This window comes from Phaseolus vulgaris, chromosome 9 (genome assembly GCF_000499845.2).
Source record: "Phaseolus vulgaris cultivar G19833 chromosome 9, P. vulgaris v2.0, whole genome shotgun sequence".
NCBI classification, from domain to species: domain Eukaryota; kingdom Viridiplantae; phylum Streptophyta; class Magnoliopsida; order Fabales; family Fabaceae; genus Phaseolus; species Phaseolus vulgaris.
This window is the reverse complement of record NC_023751.2, coordinates 26,160,020-26,181,859: the sequence shown is the minus strand read 5'-3', so window position 1 is coordinate 26,181,859 and position 21,840 is coordinate 26,160,020. Positions and strand designations below refer to the sequence as shown.

The following is a 21,840-nucleotide window of genomic DNA, read 5'->3' as shown; positions in this document are numbered from 1 at the left end:
TTAGTAGATTGTATTATATATGGATGATAGATAGTTTGTTGTTCTTGAACATAGAATATTAGTAATACATGAATTTATGTTTTGCAATAAAACTAATGACTTCTTGTACATTTCTTATAATCAAAATATATCTTAATCGACCATTAGTATTTTAAAACTTAATTTTATTTTATTTTTATAAAAAATTAAGTGTAAGAATTGTCTAATATATTTAAATTGTTGGATACTAGAATTTTCACTAGTTTCACATTATATAAAAAAATTGGTATCCATAATAATAATATTTTTTTGGGAAAAAAACCTTTATGTTGTAAACATTATATTATATTACTCACTTAAAAATATGTTTTCAAATTGTGTAGTAATAATATATAAACTAAAAATAAATATTGACGAGTATGTACGAGATATGTTGATGAAAAATAACAAAATAAATGGAAATAAATATACACATTGATGAAAAATAATAAAATGATTATATTATATTTAATTTAATATAAATAAGTTACTAATAAGAATAGGGACACAAATATTTTTTTTAATAAAATTACATTTACATTTTAAAAAATTAATTATATATTTTATTAAATAAATGTAATGGCATTTATTTTATTTATTGATTAATAAAATAACACTTATTATTTATTTTATTTAAAACTATTATAATAACTAAAACTAAACAAAAGCTACATTTTAAAATAAAAATTTAAGACTTTTTTTTGTAGTAAAAGATGATAAAAGAGGTGAGTGTCACAGATAATCGTATAATAAAGATTTATACCTATTTAAAAAACTATAACATTATGAAAATTGTTTTATTAAAAAATATAAAAAATATTTATTTAAAATCAGAAGAGTGTAATTTTCATTTTTAATAACTTTAGGAAGATAACTGCAAAGATATTGTTAAAGATAGAGACAACAAATATTTATGTTGTTTTATGAAACAGAAGCTCAGTCATCGGAATTTACAAATGCAAAAAAACTGAGTTCGGAATAAGAGAAAAATAGAATGGCGAGCGTGCCTCCACCCTCTCCTCCTCCGCTCTCCGCCTCCGATTCCGGCAACACCTCGCCCACCACCAAGGTGAGTCAATTCACGCTCTTCAACTTCACGCATGCACACGCGCCTCTATGCTAATTATTCCCACGCTTTTCTCTTCTAAGGTTGAAGCTGCTAAGAACAACGGGAATTGTCACGAAGACGATAAAAAACCTAACTTTACTGATGGGCTTGAGTAAGTTTCCCCCTTTTTTGTTTTTGTTTTTCTGTTTTGCTCGTTAGTCACTGTTGATGCTGATGTTCTGTGTATGGAGATATCTTTTTTGATTTTGTTTTGGAATATCTTGAGATCTTGAAGTGAATGGCTTGATAGTTTAAAGCTGTTTTAAATTTCAAGCGGCTATCGTTGCTATTGTTTTCTTGCCATGGCAATGTTGTTGATGATTATGAGCATGCTCCGTTCACAGTCTATGTTTTCAGTGGCTGAATCTGTATCTTTTAGGTCTTGTAACTACGTGTTTTGTTTTTGAACTTAAAGCTGGTTGTAATTTGGTGACAGAGGAGTTTGAAAATTCGGTGTGGGTAAATTGTTAAAAAATACTATATATTTTTATTGTTTTGACTGCAACGTCATTGTACAAGTTGTAGTTGAATTTTCAATGTTGTGTAAAGTGATGATTTATGCACCACTACTGGAAACAACATTCTCTGGCTGAGTTTTTAACAGTTTGTGTACAATGGGTGCACGCAATACCACTGCAGATATTGAGATTACGCAACATGAATGCACCAGGAAAGGTGTTAATGTTTGTAGGAAAATAAAGAGAGCAGGATGAGGAAAAAATATAAAAGCAAGGGATGGAAATTGAAAACATGCAGATGAAAAAGAGTCATGAAAATTAACAGGACTTTAGGAGAATATTGCATAACTTCTGTATTTGGGCTTTTTTCTTGTTGAGATAGAAATTCATGTTGGTCAAGTACTAAGTTTAGCAGCCTTGACTTGCTCACCTTCTGTATCTGGGCTTTTTTCCTCTCCCACAAGGTGTTTCCACACCCTTTAGATGTGAGTCTAGCCCCCACTTAAATTTCTAATGGAATGGCTATGACTATAGGTGCTTCTTGCAAGACTTGAACACCTGCAATGTGAGTAAAGGTTGCTCACATAGAACTTCCCTTGCCAACTATGTAAAATAGATGAAGTGCCAAGGTCCAAGCTTTAGTGGTAGCAAGATGTTTGCATTTTTATCTCATATTTGGAAATAGATGTGATCAATGGTAGAATTATTTCAAGCCATTTTTGAGAAACCGATGAAGGACTACAATGTTGTTCTTTGTGTTGAAACTACTTTGGTATCTGCATTTTAAAGCATACTCATCTGTATATTTAATATTTTTTTTCTCTGATTGAGAATCTCCTTTAAACCCATTAATTTTGTCATAGCAATATGTAGTTTTAGTTGGAAGCATCAATCTCTATGTTTGTTTCACCTTCTAAATTAAACTGCACATCTGGTCTCTTTGGTCATAATTTCATTGTCAGTTACACAGTCATCAGTTTTCCCGTTACATAGTCATTAGTTTCCTCCAATATCCCATCACATCCACCTTCTAAGTGAATGATATTTCCCTGACACACCTCTGTCATTATCAGATTGAGTTCTTCTTCCTTCCCCTTTATTTCATTTTATTTTTTGACGAGAAAATCTATTTTAGAATTCTGTAAAGTATGTGTCTTATATTCTAAAGGACACAATGCTAAAATCTTTGAATTGAAAACTGTTATTAGCTGCAAGTTATTTGTCCAAACTGAAATAATTTATCATATTCTTCAATTTACAGTTACTTGGACAGTCCACAGTGCATTGAGAGGTTCAGAAAATATGACAATGATTACGCTCATCGATTGTTGGCAAAATATTTCTCTAACAAAAACCTTTATGGAGGTATGCAAAACATTAGCTATTTAAGAAGGAATATGAAGATAACTCACTACGCATTATAACATGTCTGCTTTCCCCACTACTATTATTACATTTTCCTTTGTGAACATTTTGCTGCAGTTTGTGAGTATTGCTTTCATTTATTACTTTTATTTTTTTACCTACAATACCCCATTTGATTGCTTTTACATTGCAGAAAATCTATTATTTTTGTATTTGTAAATTTATAAGATGGACTCAAACAAGGATAATATAGGGAGATATCAATTTTAAATGGACAAATGAGTATGAAAAGAATATGCTTGAGCTTCACATCAAGTTTATTAGGAAGATGGTGTGTTTCATGTAAGTGGAAAGAGATCAATCAACATTTTGAAGTTGTCGTTAAGCAAAGATATGTTACAAAACTCTGAAAGATAACAATGGCTTAATGAGGAAAAATTATGTTTGACTAAATGAAATAATTAGCATTTATTAAAGAGAGGTTTATATAAAAAAAAAATCATAGGAACATTCCATTTTATTTTATCATCTCATTTTAACTAATAATAATATTTTTTACATAAAATAAAATTCAAAAATTAATATTTTAACTAAGGTATTAGTTAAAATAGATTAAATACCACAATTTTTTTATAGGTCGCACTTATTTAAGGACTCTCCTTAGTTTTTTAGATGACAAATAATTTAAAACATATTTAAGTATTTAAATTAATAATAATTATAATATATATAAAAATAAATAAAAATTATACAAAAGCATATAAACATGTCATCTTATATTTATCACCAAGTTCAATCACTAATTTTACCCAATATTTCAAATTCAACCAACTATTAACCATAAGCTCGTTTTCTATATGCTAGTTTATTCACTATTTGCAATTAGCTAGCTTATCCCCTATCTACTAAGGGGCTTTTTTGATGGTCAAGATATGATATGATAGGATAAGATACAAATGTAGGGTAGGAACATGATAGGATAAGAGCAAGATAAATATTAATCTTATTTGGTATTTGATCCTTACCATGATAAGGATCGAATACTAATAGGGTGTGATAGTGGTGGTGACAACAATTATAATGACAACAACAATAATAACAAGATGGTAGCAACAATGATGGTGAAAGTGATGACAATGGTGGAGGTGGTAATGAGAGTGACGATAGTGGTAATAAATAAATGATGGTGAATATGATGATGTTGGTGTGAGTAATTATAATAATAGGGAAAGTGGTAGTGATTTTTACAACTGAGTGTGACATTGACAATGATGATGATGATGATATAAATGGTGTAACTAATGGTAGAGGTGACGTTGTAGTAATGTTGCTAGTTGTAGTAAGCTACGATGGAGATGATACGATAATAGTGATGACAACGAGTGAAAATGTTGATAAAAGTTTTGATTACAATGGTGGAAGTGATAGTGGTTGCTATAACAACAGTGGTGGTGCTAATAGTGGTGGTGGTTATGATAGTAATGACAATGATGGTGGAGGCGATGGTTATAAGGTGGTGACATTGGCAACAATGTTAGTGGAAGTGGCCACAAGAAGGAGGGATGGTGGTGGTGAAGGTGGTGGCTGTAATAGTAGTTGTAATGGATTTGGATGGTGAAAGAGTAAGAGGGAGGTGAATTATCCTATACTGCTGTCTTGTAACCCCAACTCCTCAAGAAATATACTATACTGACAAGACAGAATAGGCAATAGGATAAAGAAATCCTATCATATTGCTATACCAAACAATTGATTAGAGTAGGATGGAATAACTATCCTATCCTGTTTATCGTATCTTAACCACCTAAGTGGAGCTTTGGTGCCACTGTCAAATTGTTGTCATGTGGTTGGAGTTTACAGGTTCAAATCATGTTAATAGCCTCTTTATTTGAATGAAGCATCAATGCTTTCAAATTTGAATGAATCTAAACTCAGAAAGATAGTAACACAAGTGTAACCAATGTAACTATAGCCGGTTGTGGATAAATGCTATAATGCACGAAAATTGCACATTGCTGTGATGTGGTAAAGAATAATATAGGTCTTGTTGACATGAAAAAAATAACCCTTTTTGTTTGTTTTAAAGATTTCTATGGGAAACCGAAAAGCAAAAAGGTTTTCACTGTTGAAAACAACAAATAAAATGAAAATAAGGTGACATTTTTGTGATTAAAGGTGAAAACAAGAAGAAACAAAAACATGAAATATTTTCTCCAAGTAAGTAGGCCTCCATTTTTTCTTTGTTCATGATGTATTTTGTTTGGCAGTGTTTACCATAACTTTATGATCATTTGCTGCATCTGAAAGCAGTTAGAAATAAAATTGAGGACTCCATTCCCTAGTTTCTTGTCGACGTTGTTTTATGAATTTTAGATCTTTATTTCATATATTGAAATACAAGTTTTAACTACCACAAAACAATCCGGTGTCAATTGATAGTAAATATTTTTATTTGCAGGCAACGAATTTGATGTGCAAATTAGAGTAAATGATGAAATCATAAAGTCAAGCGGGTAAGCCATGTACAACGTCTTGCGCGTTCCATGTTGGAAAAAAGAAAGAGAGAAGAATATAAGTAAAGAATGCCTGTTTCAATATTGTTAGCCTCTTTGTACAGAAAGATAAAGTTCAATACAAGAAAAATAGGCTCAGCCCCATTATAAAAATAGCATAATAAACTTTTACTCTAAAATTCAAGCTACTAATTCCTGCTCCTTCATTTGTTGTGTCTAGCTTGACTTGTTACAGGTCATATGCAGATCCTGTAGTAGGTTTTGAAGATCAATCAAGCAATGGATCAACACCACCAGCAGATTCCCAAGCTAGCATCCCCAATGGAAAGCATGTGGTGAAGAAGAACTGAATTAATATACTTGAGAAGCATCAATGCATGTCATCATAGAAACCTTAATGCAACAGGAGTTGTGGAACTTGTGACTGAAAAGATGTTCATGGCCTCAACCATCAATTTTCCGATCATGATCTTATGGGGTTACAACTATGTGTCAAGGGGCCATTAATGATTCAGTGTACCAATCGCAAAGTGAATAATTGCCACCATTTTATTCTCCATTTTATAACCATTTTCTAGTTTGTCTTAACTAGTTCGTAGTCTAGTATATTGAAAGTCCATAATATAATATAATTGGTACTTTGCTTGCTCCATATTTTGTGCATGTTTCAATGCATCCTAACATCAGTTGCATTAATGAAAAAAATGTTTACAAGTCTCATTTTGTTTGTCTAAAATTTGCTCATGTCAAAATTTAACGAGTGGAAACTAAGAAAATTTTAAAAGGCTTGAAGTCCTTGTAGTAGAAACGGTGAACAACAAAAGCATGGTTGTTCCACGAAGATTGAACACACTGTCATGGAGGCTTAGCAAAATCTGCAACTATCTTCACCATACGGGGTCATTGAACAACTGACGTATTCTCCGGATTCTGGCAGACAAATGTTACAAACAGTGAGATAAAGCTAAACAATCACCAATTCAACTAGGAAAAGTTTCAACAGTAGTTTCTTGAGTTCAACATCACTACGGTAGAACGGAAAGACGGTTTTTGGCCAAACTACCGAATGAGCAGTTGCAGAATAGAATCAATATCGCTTAGAACCTCGAAACACAAGAAGTGATTCAACAAAAATAAACAATTACAACCTAATCTAATAATAATGTAACATTTTCAATATAACATAAATTAGGAGCTTAACTTCCTCAAGACCATAACTAGGCTCAAAATACCAAAACCCCAACAGAAAAGGGGATTGGCCAATCTCATTCAAAAAAATTCAACGCTACGGAGTATTCTCTCCTTCACCCCTCTTTTGGTCATTCCAGGAGACTACCCCTAAGAATATTTTCAATGTTCAAATTCAAACCTAAATAAGATTAGCCCTCTTCAGAAATCTGATTGTTCGACAATAAAAGGGCCATATTGATTCCACATAATCAAGATACATCTCCATTATCCATTTCTGCAATTCTTTCAACTTTTTTCTTGTTAGTTGTCTGTAGTCTCTATTTTTTACGCTCAATATAGGCTGCAAAACATTAGTTGAGATATCCTCTTTGAGCTTGCCGCGAAAAATGTAGCTATAGGCCAAAATGCAGAAAGAGGGAGAATTCTTGAATAAGTTCACAGTCTGTTTGAAGCTGAAGGCGTAGAGTGCACAAAGCCAACGCATTATCATGACTTGAGTAGCCACAATTAGTGGCCCCAAAATCCATAAAGGAGTTAACTCCTTGGAAACTTCAGCACCATATTTTACATTAACAGCCAGGTAGAGAGGAACGCTGCAGATGAAAGATAAGGTTAGAAGACAAGCATTGTTGTGCCATCAAGGGAAGAAAGTTGAAGAATAATGCAGAACCTAATACTATATTGACAAAACAGTAACTAACGATGAATTAACTGAGAAACAAATGTGACAAACTGAGAATTAACTTGAAGATGACACAACAAAAAATGCAAACATGTCCTCCTTTCACAAAAACTGCATAACTTGTAGAGAGGAAAAGATCACCGTACTTACAATATCAGCAAGGGAATCTTTATTGTCGCATCCAGGGCCAGAAAATGGGACCATGCTACCTTCATAACCTCACCTCTTTCCTTAATTTGAGTCCCTTGAAGAGTTTTTGGTAAATCCCCAGCTGATGTTGGTTCTTCAAAAATTTTCTCCACTTCCTGACTTGACGGTTGTGTGCGCAACATTGTCAGCCATTTATTGAAAAGCTTATGGATAGAGGATGATGTTGGAAGGCTATCATTTGTTTCAGAAGCATAAGAGAGTGGAACATTGTGAGCTTCCTCACTCTCTCCTAGTCTAACAGATGTCTTGGGTGCCTTCCATCTATTAGCCCTGGTACCAGAATCATCATTTTGGGTGCTGCCTCTAAAGGCTGAAATCCTCAAAGGTTTGAGCTTAGATACACAAAAGCAAGGAGGTCCTACACTGGAAACAATACCACCTTTATGAGAAGTAGAACTACAAGGTCATGCACATTCAATTTGGGCACATGTCTGCGTGTGCAACAATCACAAGGTTATGCAGATTAAAAAGATTAATAGAAATATTGAAATCAATATGCACGACTTTTAATATTGGTACTAGAAACAGAGAGAAGAACATAACATAATAAATGCATCAAACAAATTGTGCAAGTAATGTTTACAAGTACATACAGATTGGTTTTACTCTCTCCGGAAATCATTTTCTCAGAAAATGACAAAAATTACCTTTGGTGTAATGTATTATAATTGGTAGACAAGACCTGAATTTTTTTAATCTTATTACAAGGAAGTCCCCTCAGAGTGAAATGGACACTTGGTTATGCTAATTAACTCTTTATCATACAGCCACCTCTTACAGACACATCTATCATTACCATTACACTAACTAGTTCTAAACTTAAAGTGACCCAGACAACAAAGACCATATTTAATTTCTACCTCAGACAAATATTCCGCTTTACTAGGCAATGCCAGTCAGTTCTTCCATTCATGTGATGCTTTGTTAAACACTGCTTCAACTTCATCCTTTTGCTCCATGGCAAATTCTTCAAGGAAGATGTTACGTACAAACCCTGCAGAAAAGAAAGCAAATTATCAATAAAGTTCATTATTCATATACCCAACCCTTTGAAATGTGAACATGAAAATTTGCAAGAACACCCTCAACAAGACATATTAAACTTTTCTGAATGAGAAAAAAAAGTATGCAGTCTCAACTTTCAAAACAAATCCGATCTTCACACCCCAGGCCATTTCAAAATTAAAGGGTTAAACCATGTTGCTCCAGTTATTAAATTTAATATAAGAGTTGTATCCTTAACACCAGAAATCGCATCCTTCAAAACTAATTTTTGAGAGCGTCTTTCTGCAGAGTGAAAAACTAGAGAGTACATATGTCTCATGGACACAAAACATCGACGATAATAAATGACATCATTTGACATTTTTTTCATTACGTACCCACCAATTTGACTAACAACAAGCATAAAACTAGACGGTAATAGGAAAATAAATGTCGAAAGCAAATTAGACACAGTACAGTAATAAACCTTGTGAGCAAATAAATAAACTCAATCCAAATACCTGAGGTTGATGCGCTACGAAAGCCATGCCACACTTTTATTCTTTATCCAATCTACTCAACAAACAGGACCTATTCAACAATGGAGTTATATATATATATATATATTAGAAAAACATAAAAACAAGCAATAGAAGCCAAATTGCACAAAAAGTATAGCAGTTTTACATTTCAAATTTGAGAATTGAATGTAAATTAATTTTACAACACAGATATTGAGAGAAGGTTGTGGATAAAGCGAAATTTGGAAAACGCGAAAGAAAAAAAAAAGTACCGTATCGAAGAACGCTGATGCAGTGTCGGTGGAGAAGTGAATCGAAATTGTAGAAGGGTGTGGGTGAAGGAAATTGCAAGCGTGGAACCCTAATCCAAAGATGAAAGAGGAGAAAGGAAGGAACATATGATATGATATCATATCATATCGTATCGGTTACACAGTGCCACCACCCCTATCTCTTCTTCCCCTAATTCATCACTTATTTGTTTTGTTTTACTTTTATACAAGAAAAATGCAAACAAATAATGCTACCACTTTTTTTTGGAATTTTTAAATAATTATATTTAATTTCAACTTTTAAGAAAAAAAATTAAAAGTTATGGTGCTTTTGTTTAATTTTTTCTAAAGGGTAGAATTTAAGAGGAAAAATTATGAGTTTAAGATAATAATGGTTCTTTAAGAAAGGTACACTTCCGTGTGTGTGTGTGTGTATATATATATATATATATATATATATATATATATATATATATATATATATATATATATATATATAATTTCATGATTTCTATAAATAATTAATTAAAACATAAAAATATAACTAGTATAGATATTTTTATAAAAAAATTAATAAATAATATATAATGCTAGATATATATTTATTACTCTTCAATTTTTATATGAATAATATTTATTAAACATGACATTATGACACTAATTAATTTCTACATTTAAAGATGAAAAGAGTTTATTTTCACATTCACATTAATTAACTTTCTCCGCAATCTTACACTGCTAAAAAATGTTGTATTCTCATCAAACAAACACGTGTCAGAAAACTTTCTCAAACTTTTTTTTGTTGGCAGAGAAAAAACCTTCGCTTCTGAAAAAAATCCAAATAACTTTTGGAGTTTCGTCTTATTTGAGTGTTTTCACATTCTCTTTTGCTTTGTTGAAAATATGATTTGTTTAGGGATCACCTAATTTGAAAATAAAAATCATGGAATTTTTTTAGACGAGCAATTTGATTTGGATCACTACATTTTAGAATGCATATTTCGAAATAAAAGAATCCACAATTATACAATCTTAAAAAAGAAACTTGAAAATAGGATTATTGAGATTCCATCTCGGATAAATATTTTATAATATATAAGTTTACAAATTTCACCTCATAAAATTCATCTTAAAAGATTTAAAATGATATCAAACAAAGGTGACAATGCGAGCTGGATGGATCGACCTAAAATCTACTGGAAAAAATACCAAACTTATTATTTTGGGATAATTTCTTCTTGCACCATGTCATTTTTGATATGCACCTATTAACTTTTAAAATTTTCAAAATTACCTATAATAAATATAATTCAAAATTAAAAAAATACTTTCTGGATTAAAAAAAAAAATCCAGAACACAAAATTGAATAAAGCATTCCAAATAAGAATTTTCGAAATTCAAAAATGTGTTCTGGATATTTAAATCCAGAATATTTCCAGAAAAACAGTTTTTGAAAGGAATTTTTATCCACACCCTCATTTTATCTAAGGTTATTTTCGTTATTTTTTAGAGGCATTTTTGTCATTTTCAATAGCTGATTGGGTGTATGTTAGAATTGATGTGGTGCAGGAAGAATTTCCCTATTTTGGTCCACTAATCTGTTTAAGCCCGTCTCATATAATATTAAATAAGTATTTCTTTTTGCACCCCTCAAAATTCTTCCTGCATAGTTGTTCTGGAAAGATTTTTTTAGATTTTTTTTCTTCTAAATTTCATTTCCATAATTGACTTTTAGGTTATGAGAATTAAATTTTGAAATTATAAGGTGCAAGAAGAAATTTCATGGGATGCAGGAAGAAACAACTTAATAAAAAATACAAAATTGTTTCCTCCTCCAACTTTTGTTTTTTATATATATTACAAATAAATTAATATTTTTTTATTTTTAATAAAAAAAATAATTATGTGAGGCGGACACAATGAAGGTTGATGAATGTTGAAGATGGTTAGAAAATAGAAAGAGCAAAACAGAGATTTAAAATAAAAGGTGGTGGAAAAGGAAATTAAGCAGTACCAATAGCAAAGAGGGTAGAAGCCCATCACACTATATGCAATGGTAGCATATATCAGTAAGCACGCGCTGAAATTGAAACAAAGCTGCCATTTATTAGAAATCTTAAGAAGCATTTGTTATGCTAATTTTAGACCAAAGAATACAAAAAAAATGGTTCTGTTAAATGAAGGTACTATAAGAATTTTTATTATTTGTAGCTAATAAAAAATATTTTTATTATTTTGTCAATTAAAATTTTACAAGTTTCGAGTAAACAAACCTAGATGAAATTTCAATTTTTAATTAAATAAGCAATACTGAAACGAAGTAAATCTTATTATCTGTTACTTATTACATTGTGGAATGTAATATGTAATAACATTATATTATTTTTAATTTATCGATTATAACGAATGATACGATAGTATCAAATAATTATATTTTGTTTAAGATTAATTAATGACGTTAAATCATATATTTTGATTCAAAGTTATAAGTATTTAGCATTATTTTTTATGCATAATTGACCAAGAATAACGTTGTGCAAAATAATTACAAAATTGTTTTTACTAATCTTAAACTTTTACATTGGTCTCCAACTTTTTTTTTCTTAAAGTTAAAAGTGGTGACAATTTTACCAAGATTTAAATATAATTTCCTGGATCTATGTTGCAATCTATAACTGGATTCTTTTAGTAATTAAATATATCTTGTATCTTTCAACGAAAACATAAAATTTAATCATTTAGGTATTCATATCCATAGTAAACTTCGTCAAAATGAGTATTTAAAGTCATAAGAACCATAAATGCATGCTAGTATTTTTTTTATTTTTTTTTTGCAACATGTCAAAAAAATTATATATATTCAATTCATTTGTTATGAGGCTTCTTCTTTCTGCACCCCCACGTTTTTCTTCCTGCACCCCCATAATTCTAAATATTCCTAAAGTACCCTTGACCTATAATTTGAAAAGGGCACTCTCCTGGACTTGCATTGTAGCAGTTCATCTTCATCACTGAAATATCAACTACTGTTGGGAGTCTTTGCAATTCTTCGGAGCAAGGTGGAGCAATACAGAACATTGTCGAAGTATTGTTTGGGTGTTAGAGGTAAGACTACAGTTTTTTTAAAGGCATGACAGTTATGGAGATTTTGAGGTTACCGGATATCCGAATCCAGTAATATATTTCGGATTTAAGAATCCAGAATTAATTACATTGTGTTTTTCGGATGAGGGGGTGTTCCGGAAGTAAAATTATCATAGATTGTTGTTTTCTGGATTGCTGAATTCGGAAGCCTGAATTGTATTACGGATTGGTGGATCCAGAAGCTTAAATTGCATTATGGATTTCTGAATTCGGAATTGTTTTTTTGTGTTATGGATTCCTGAATCCGGAATGGTTTTTTTGGATTATGGATTGGTGGATCTGGAATGATTTTTTTACTTATGGATTCATGGATCCAAAATGCAATGATTTAGTTTTTTTTTTTGTTTTTTTGAAGAAGCATGGACAGTAGTCAAGAAATTGACAAGAATTATATGATGGGGTTGATGTGTGGAATGATGATGAATGTATAAATGCGTTTACTACAGATGAGGTAAGGTTAAGTTTGTAAAGTATGTTTAAGTTGTTTGTTAATTAGTAAATGAAATAATTTGTTATGATAACTTTTGTAAATAATTAGTAAATGCTTTATTAGCTATCCAGTCAAGTGCAACTCATGCTTTCCAAAACCAGGTTGGCCTTCCAAAGTTGACAGTCCTTCCATGTAGAAAAAGGGTTGCAGAATCTGTTTCTATAGCCGATGAAAATTCAAATACTAGAAAGCTCGATTTAAAAGGAAATCTTCAAAGAGGAGAAATCCTAGAGATAAGATAGGCCCGATTCATACTGAAAATGTCGGTATTGGAACAAATATCAATCATGAAGTAGAAACACAAGCAAGTGTTAATGATGAATCTGGTGTGCATGAAATGAAATCTGAAAAATTCACTTCAGAAGTCATGAAGAATTTAGAGAATGGAATATCATTTAATTATCCCGAGAAAGAAGCATTTGCTGTTGAGAGTTCTTTTGTTTTTGAAAATGGAAAGTCATCAGAATTTCTTCAAGCCAAGTTACTATTGGCATTTTCCCTTCTACTTCTGTGAATTTTAAGAATTGATGATTGCTTTTGAAATTTAAAAATAACATAATGTATACTTTATCAAAAGTTCAGAACTTTTCCGGATCCAAAAATTCGGAATCTTCCCGGAACTACAAATCCAAGATTTTACCGCAAGCATAAACTCGGGATTCTACCGGATTCTATGATCTGGAATGCAAGAAAACACATACGGAGACAAAAATCCATAAAAAACCGGATGTGCTTATCCGAAAGCAAAGAAATTAACTTACCTTGATTAAAAACACTATATACCAGCAACAGAAAATGTCTGAGATTGTAAGGATAGCGATTTGTAGGTGCGGTTGCTGCTAGAAAATGAAACCCACGGCTGTGCACTGAGAGAATCGTTGCCAGCGCCTCTTTAGGGTTTTTTTAGGTGAAGGGTATTTTTGGAATTTTAAAAACTATTAAGGACGATTTAGTCTTTGCATAAAAGTGTGGCGGTACAGGAAGAAAAACGTGGGGGTGCAGGAAGCAATTGCCTTGTCATGATTATACAACCTTTTGTTATTACTTTTGCTTTTGTATATGTGAATTTTACCATCTAAGAGTATGTTTTATTTTCAAAATGAGTTTAGGGAAAAATTTAGTATTGTTGTTTGAAAAATCGATATGACTAAGCAGTTATCAAAGTACATTCAAGAATGTTGAAAAAAATCTAACATGTCAGACACAAAGTCTATGAAGACTCAAATGCATACATCTAAAGCCCTTGTAAAGGACGAAAATAATAAGAAAGTAGATTAGACAATGATTAGACAATCAAGAGAGGTATGATAAGTTTTTTACTTTATCTTACTGCTAACCGACCTAATATTATGCTAGTGTTTATTTATGAGCAAGATTTTAGTCAAAACCCAAAAAGTCTCACTTAAAGGTAGAGAAAATGATATTTTGGTATCTTGTTGGGTCTACTAATATATGCTTGTGTTATGAGAGAAATGTTAGCTTCATATTAGAGGATTTTGCAACACATACAATGCTAGAGGTCGTGTTGATGTAAAAAGCACAAGTGGAGAATCCCAATTCATTGAACCGTATTTGATCTCCTGGTCAAGCAAGAAACATAACTCCATAGCTTTGTCTACAACAGAAGCAGAGTACATGGTAGTTGTAAGTTTTTGTTCTTAACTTTTATAGTAAAGTACTAATTAGAAGATTACTTTAGTATTAAAGAAATGTATATTGTAACAATAATAGTGCAATCAATCTTTCAAAAAACCATATCCAACATTCTATGTCAAGCATATAGAAGTAAGATATCACTTCATTCGTGATTATGTTTAGAAAATATTTTTGAACTAAATATTAGACTTCATTTGTGATTATGTTCAAAAAACTATATCCAAATTCTATCGTCTTTGTAGTACTAACATACTTGTTTAGTTTTAATAGTGTGAAATGATGAATCCATTTACCCATGTCTTATTAAACTTGCATAGTGACTCAAGTCTTAAATGAAGATGTTTTGATGATGATGTTTAAAGAATAAGATATTGAAGATGTTTAGAGAGTTTTAGTTTTCATTCTTTGTTGTTGAGTCTTTCATACAAGGTATTCATAAGATTATAATCAACACACATCAATACTAAAATGAATTAAAAAGAAAATGAGTTTGGAAAAAATAAAAAATAAAATTCAAAAATGTTTTATGGCTTTATTAATTGATTAAAGTTTTCCTGATGAGGTTCAAAACAAGATAATCAATTATTGATTAAACCAGAGAGTTGGGAAACCATGTTTCAAGATATTAATTGATTACAATCTTTCATAATCTATTGAACTATTTTTTCTACATTAATTGTAAAGTGGAAATAATCAGTTAACATATGTCATAATCGATTAAAAAAGAAAGTATTCTAACTATTTTTCAAATTTAACTAAGAATAATTGATTAACATCTTCAAACAATCGATTAAAAACATAAGTATTTGTTTTAAATCAACATTTTCATAACTCTATAAATAGAGCTTCTAAGAAATTTATCTCAATCTTGTATAGAACAATTACAATCATAAAAGAAATTTAAATTGAGATATTCAAAGAAATTTCCATACACTAAAATTGCGCTTACAAGATTTGAGATTTAAGATTTTGTTATGTTGAAAAATAACCTTGTTGTTTGCTTATGTTGTGATTATTTTGGTAAAATTTTTCTTTGTTGTTCTTGTGGGAGTGTTCCAATGTTGTTTACTGGTTGTTCAAAGGTTGATAAGGCATACATTCTTTTGTGTGATAAGGAGTTGATAAAGTTGATATCCTCTTGTGTTTGATATCCTTTTTACGAGTGTTCAAGTTGATTTTTTTTTTGTTCTGATTTTGTAATTATTGAGTGAAATGTACAAACATTTTGAAGTTTGTAGAATAATTATTCTAAGGTTGAATAGTTAAGACTAAATGTAAGATCATTGGATATGAATCAATATAAAACTTCTTGTGCAATCTTTGTTTATTTTATCATCTTTTATTGTGTTACATTCCAATCATCTATTCGTCTTAATTCTAAATCTAATTGCATTCATTTTCAAATTGAAAGAGTTTTTGAAAATAACTTAAAGAATGAGAAATCTTTGTGAAAAAATTTCAAAACCAATTCACCATTCTCTCTTTTAGTTTAGCTAAGTCTATCATTTTTTTCTGAAAATTGTTTTCAAAGTTGGTTTTTGATAATTATTAAAAATAAAGATCTTGAGTTTTTCTATCTTTTGAAATGGCTTTGTAAAATCAAACATTTGCGGAAGGTGTTGTATTAACATACCTTCACTTTTCTATAGTGAAAATGTCCCTTTTGGAAAGTAAGGATGCAAATATTTTTGGAATCAGTTGATAAAGGTGTATAGGATGTGTTGATAAATGAACTATATATTCATATGTATGTCATTAACAATATGCAAGATGAAAAAGATTTTAACTCTTGGTCTGAAGAGGATAACAAAAAAGCTCATTACAATGCTAGAGCAAGACACATAATTGCTTTGACACTCACCATGGAGGAATTCTTCAAACTCTCAACATGCAAGAATACAAAGAAAATGTGGAAAACCTTGGGAAAAGCTTAAGAAAATGTTGAAAAATAGGCCTACAACACTTTCAAAGGCAACGTCAACAATAATGAAACCAACACATATTTCATAGTTGATATAGAATCTCAAGAAAGCTAAAGTTCTTCTAACTCTTATATTCAAGCAAAGTATAATGAACTTATTGATGTATTTGTAGAAATGCATTAAAAAATCAAGAGACTTAATTGTTTAAAACATAAGCTCCAAAAATTTTGCTAAGTAGATTTCAATACAAGAAAGAAAATGAATTATACTAGAAATTTTTCCTTAACTAATTATACTTTCTTGGAAAAGAATAATCTTTATTTTATTTAATTATGATATAATTTGATAAATTATTTTGGTTATGAAGTTGTTACTTTTGATGCATAAGAAATTAAGACATAAAATGACATGATTGTAAATTACTGAAATAATGGATGTAAGTGGATCATATATATATATAGTCAATTTTTAGTGTGTGAAGCCTTAAGTAGACTAACATTGTGTTTAGCAAATTTAATTGAATGATGATTTTATATCATATTTTATACATTCTTAGAGATGTAAATTAAATAAAATAGTTTATCCTTGTGTAATGTACTGTTTTGAGTTATGATAATTGTTTTTGACATGAGTACAAAAACTTGAAAAGACTAATAAAAAAGTTATTTATACTAATTACATTTTGCTATTTTTTATTAATTGTAATATTATATTTATATTTTAAAATTTGTAAATTTAAGACCTGAGCATAATATATGTTATACATATTACAAATATATATATACTTAAATTTAAATATTTTAGTTATATTTATGCAAAAATAACATAATTGTTACCATATAAAAATGGCAACTTGAGTATGGAAATATTAAAAGCACTCACTTGTAAGATATATAAAATTCAAAATACTTAGTTTTTACATAATATATTTCTTATGTACATTGTTTGCAATCTTTAAATTTAATTATAGTTTCTTATTTCTTATTTTATGTTTGGAGATATCTATTTGAAAGTACAAAACGCGTTTTTGTGTGACTTATCATGTTTGGTTAGGTTTGATGGTTCATTGAATGTGAGACATCAATATTGCATTAAATGTAGATGATTATGTGCACTGCCCATTCCCATCAATATTTTTTTAATTTATATATAAACTAGTTTTAATTTCTTAAAAAAATAATTTACTTTTTATTTTTTACTTTTATCCTCATAAGTTATTACAATTAAGTTACTGTAAACATATCTCAACTCTTCGAAATTCAAATTCAAAGCATGCAGAACTTTGTCCATTTTTTTTTCTTAAATAATACTATTTAAAAATAATTACTCAATTAAATCAGTTCCACATTATTTATCGAAATAGACATTTTTTCATTGTTGAGGTTCAACATTTGATTTCGATAAAACCGAAATCTTACCTTGATTTACACATCTCGAAAATGATAAAAATATTATTGAGGGTCATAAATTTTTCACTTTAGAAAAGGATAAAAAGATATTAATTTTTAGTTGTGCAACAATCTAGTTAAATTGGCATGAATTAATTCTTTTTCTATTAAGTTATTTTGCTTGAAAAAAAAATTATTAGCATTGTCATACTTTCACTTGAGCAAAAATTGGACCGCCTTAGACATTTCAACACCATCATACTTTTGCTTGAGTGTAAATAGACCCGAGGCGAACCTTCCTATAGAGGAAACCTCCATTTTTACCCCACAACAAACAAGTTTTCACCTCTTAGATTATTAACAAAAAATCAAATAATGACTTAAATATCTAAAATATAGTACAAAAACAAAGTTTCAAATAAACCTAACACATTACAAACAATTACAACTATACATCCTAGTTATTATTTAATGTTAAATTTCCTAACCTGAATTTTGTTGGTTCATCTTCTCAAACAGAATGAAATATTGTGACACAAACTTTAACTCTTTTCATCTTATAATCTTGAATAACATTAGAAAAATTCTTAGAATAAAAATTCACATAAAATCTATTTACCACTCATAGAGATTAGTAATAGAGAGATAATTTTGTTATAAAAATAAACTACCAAACTATCATAATTATAGATTTAAGAAAACAACTAAATAGTAATATAATATCTTATATTATATTATTATTATTATTATTCTTTTCACACATTACAATAATTTTAAATTTATTAATTTTATTTTATCTCCATTAATATCATTACATACATGTTTTTGTGTTTAATAATTGTTACGTGTATTTATTAGAAAAAAATTAATACTAATGTTATTTGCTTTTTGCTTTTATAAATTAAAAAAAAACTAGTAGTTTTTTTAAGGTTAAATATATTATTTACTTCTTGTTTCCTAAATTTAAAATTTTTAGTAGTTTCTTCAAGGTTAATGTTAATTTTTTTTATTAAATATATGTGATGATTATTAAAAACTAAACATGTCTTGTATTAAGATTGTAGTTTTTTTTATACTAAAAATAATATATATTATTACTTATTACACTGAATTGACTATTTATATAAATGAAAAGATATTTGGAAAATGAATAAGTAAATATTAATTTATAATTGATTAGTAGTATTCTATATTAATGATTATTAATATAAACTAAAAATAAAATTATATAATAGGTAACATTGTTATGAAAACTAAAACCTCGCACATATAATATTATAATATAATGTATTATACTTGAATAAAAATTGACATAAATCTTCATAATATTTATAGAATTAAATTTATTACTCGATATATAACATACCATTTATTTCAAATCTAATATTATATATATAATATTAGTTTCATATCACCTATATATTTATTCACTAATTAAAAGATATAATAATTTTATTATTATTATTATTATTATTATTATTTGAATTCAAATTCATAGTATTACTTACTCATGAATTTATTTTTAATTCATATTGACAATTACTAATACAAAAATAATAATAGTCACTTTTAAATTAATATTTATTTATCATTCTCAAACATATTTTTTATTTTATCATATAAAACTATTTAAATTGTTCTTATTTCTTCAATTAGTATTACTACATTTTTATAATTATGTACTTATCTTATTTCATCCTATCGATGATTTAAAATTATTCTTATTATATATTTACTAATTTTGTTTTACATTATTTTAAAACTATTATTCTAATGTAACGTTTTTTTATATTATTTCTATTAATTAGTTTTATATATTAAATTATTTCATTTTATTATTACAATTATTTTTAATGAACCCACAACAAAATAAAAATATTTTATTTTATTTTATTAATTATTTATTAAATTAGTTCTTTTACTTTTTTGTAAAAAAAAAATCAGAATTTGGTATAGGATTTAGATTCGTGACTAATAAATTTTTTTATTATTTTAATAAATAAAAGGAATCTAAATTTAGTTGGATAATTTAAACAAAAAAACATTAGTTCAGAAAAAAAAAATTGGAACTATGTCAGCTTTTTATCAAAACCAAGCAAATTGATTAACCCTGAAAAAAAAAAGATACTGATTGCACATTTGTATATTTGTACCTCCCAATATGCTTTAAAAAGTAAAAAATAAATAAAAATTTGTTTCCTTCATCATGGAAATGCAGATATTCAAAATCCATTTCAATTAATAACTCCTTTGAATTTACCATACCTACTTTTATAGAAAAAAGAATAATAAATCTCTTTAAATATGGTAGGTTTTATGTTGAAAGTGACTCACTTGTACCTTTATCAATAATAGGTGTAGTGATTGCAACAGTTTTTCTAATACCTTCTCTTCAACCACTGGTTCTCTGTAAAAAGAAAGAAAAAGAAACCAATAAAAAAGACAACAGTGCAATGACCCATGCTTTTCTGGTTCCAAACTTTCTCTACCTTATGATGGGTCACAGGAATTTTTAATATTATGCTTCAATTAAGAATCATACCCTTACAAAATCTAACAACAATAGAAATGTGCATTAAAAATGTTTAATTGTGTCAAATTATATTTTATATTTTATATTGAATTTATTTTTCACTTCATCCTTTAATATAACACATATAAATAAAGACATGCTATTAAAATAGTTTGAGGAAAATTATCAAATGGAAAAACAAGCTAAATGAATCAAGTACAAGTTTTATGATCTTATACAAGTTAAACTTATAATTTGTAAATTTTACTTATTTTAAATAAACCAGACTATTTCAGCAATTATTTATTTTTAAAAGTCAAAGTGTTGGATTTAACTTGATTAATTTTTATTTTTATTTAAAATTGAGTATTGTATATCACATTTGTTTTCACACGATTTCCACGAACACCATAAAAAATTATTAAATTAAAATGAAAATTATTAAATAAAAAATAATTTTAATAACAAAAAGTAATTAGTTATTATGTTGACTAAATTAAATATTATTTTATACACTAAAAAATTATTGATATCTAAAATAGTTTTTAAATTTATAAACTAGTTTATAAATTAACATCTAATTAGTTAATTGGTATCCAATTACTACAATAGCTACCAATCTTATAATCTAAAGTAGTTGGTAGTTAAAACTTCGGTAACTAATTAGATACTAATTTAGAAACTAATTTATAAATTTTTATTAATAATAGACATTACTTTAAATACCAATAATTTTTTTAGTTTCTAAAATAATATCTAATTTAGTCAATCTAGTGACTAATTATTTTATGTCTTTATAATTAATTTTTATTTAATGATTTTCCTACAAATATTTTTTATTTAATGGTTTTCCACTACAAGAAAATTATAAATTAGATATTATTTTATAGACTAAAATATTATTGATATTTAAAGTAATTTTTATTATAAATAAAAGTTTATAAATTAGTTTTTAACCTAATATATAATTAGCTAGTAAGATTTTAACTATCAATTTTAGAATTTAAAGTAGTTGGTAGCTAAAACATCGGTAGTTAATTAGATATCAATTTAGAAAGTTGTTTATAAATTTTTATTTGTAATAGAAACTAATTTAAATATTAATAATTTTTTTTAATCTATAAAATAGTATATAATTTAGTTAATATAGTAACTTATTTTTTTCATATATATATGATAAATAATATATAATGCATACTTTGTACCTTAATTAATAAATTATAATTTTTATATAATGAATTGTATTAATTGTTTTTATATCTTTGAATAAGAATTATTTATGTATGATCAAATTAATTAAAAAATATTTTGAAAATGGATTTGATAAAGAAAAAAATTAATCAACTTTTTACATGGATTAAAAAAAAAGATGAGTTTGAATTTGATATCTTCATCTTCGCAAAAT

At 28.2% G+C, this 21,840-nt stretch overlaps 2 protein-coding genes across 2 annotated transcripts; one reads left to right on the top strand and one right to left on the bottom strand.

Moving 5' to 3' along the window:
* Positions 1–907: 907 nt before the first annotated feature.
* Positions 908–6,114, top strand: LOC137820680 (uncharacterized). The gene is made up of 5 exons (XM_068624863.1): positions 908–1,087; positions 1,168–1,238; positions 2,846–2,949; positions 5,408–5,462; positions 5,683–6,114. Exons 1-5 carry the CDS (start codon positions 1,013–1,015, stop codon positions 5,810–5,812), a joined length of 435 nt encoding a protein of 144 aa, XP_068480964.1. The 5' UTR covers positions 908–1,012; the 3' UTR covers positions 5,813–6,114.
* A 422-nt stretch (positions 6,115–6,536) lies between these two features.
* LOC137820679 (uncharacterized) lies at positions 6,537–9,734 on the bottom strand. Its single transcript, XM_068624862.1, has 5 exons — positions 9,323–9,734; positions 9,051–9,120; positions 8,406–8,539; positions 7,486–7,908; positions 6,537–7,246 (listed from the first exon to the last, which is right to left on the bottom strand). The coding sequence occupies exons 2-5, from the start codon at positions 9,075–9,077 to the stop codon at positions 6,832–6,834; spliced, it is 999 nt and encodes a 332-aa protein (XP_068480963.1). The 5' UTR covers positions 9,078–9,120; positions 9,323–9,734; the 3' UTR covers positions 6,537–6,831.
* Positions 9,735–21,840: the final 12,106 nt, after the last annotated feature.

Bases quoted from the DNA above. Each gene is read 5' to 3' on its own strand.
- LOC137820679 (XM_068624862.1), bottom strand. From the start codon at position 9,077: ATGGCTTTCGTAGCGCATCAACCTCAG. The intron at 8,540-9,050 runs GTATTTGGATTG...TCTTTTCTGCAG, and splicing joins TCGTAGCGCATCAACCTCAG to GGTTTGTACGTAACATCTTC. The intron at 7,247-7,485 runs GTAAGTACGGTG...TTTCATCTGCAG, and splicing joins AAGATTCCCTTGCTGATATT to CGTTCCTCTCTACCTGGCTG.
- LOC137820680 (XM_068624863.1), top strand. From the start codon at position 1,013: ATGGCGAGCGTGCCTCCACCCTCTCCTCCTCCGCTCTCCGCCTCCGAT. The intron at 1,239-2,845 runs GTAAGTTTCCCC...TTCAATTTACAG, and splicing joins AACTTTACTGATGGGCTTGA to TTACTTGGACAGTCCACAGT. The intron at 2,950-5,407 runs GTATGCAAAACA...TTTTATTTGCAG, and splicing joins TAACAAAAACCTTTATGGAG to GCAACGAATTTGATGTGCAA.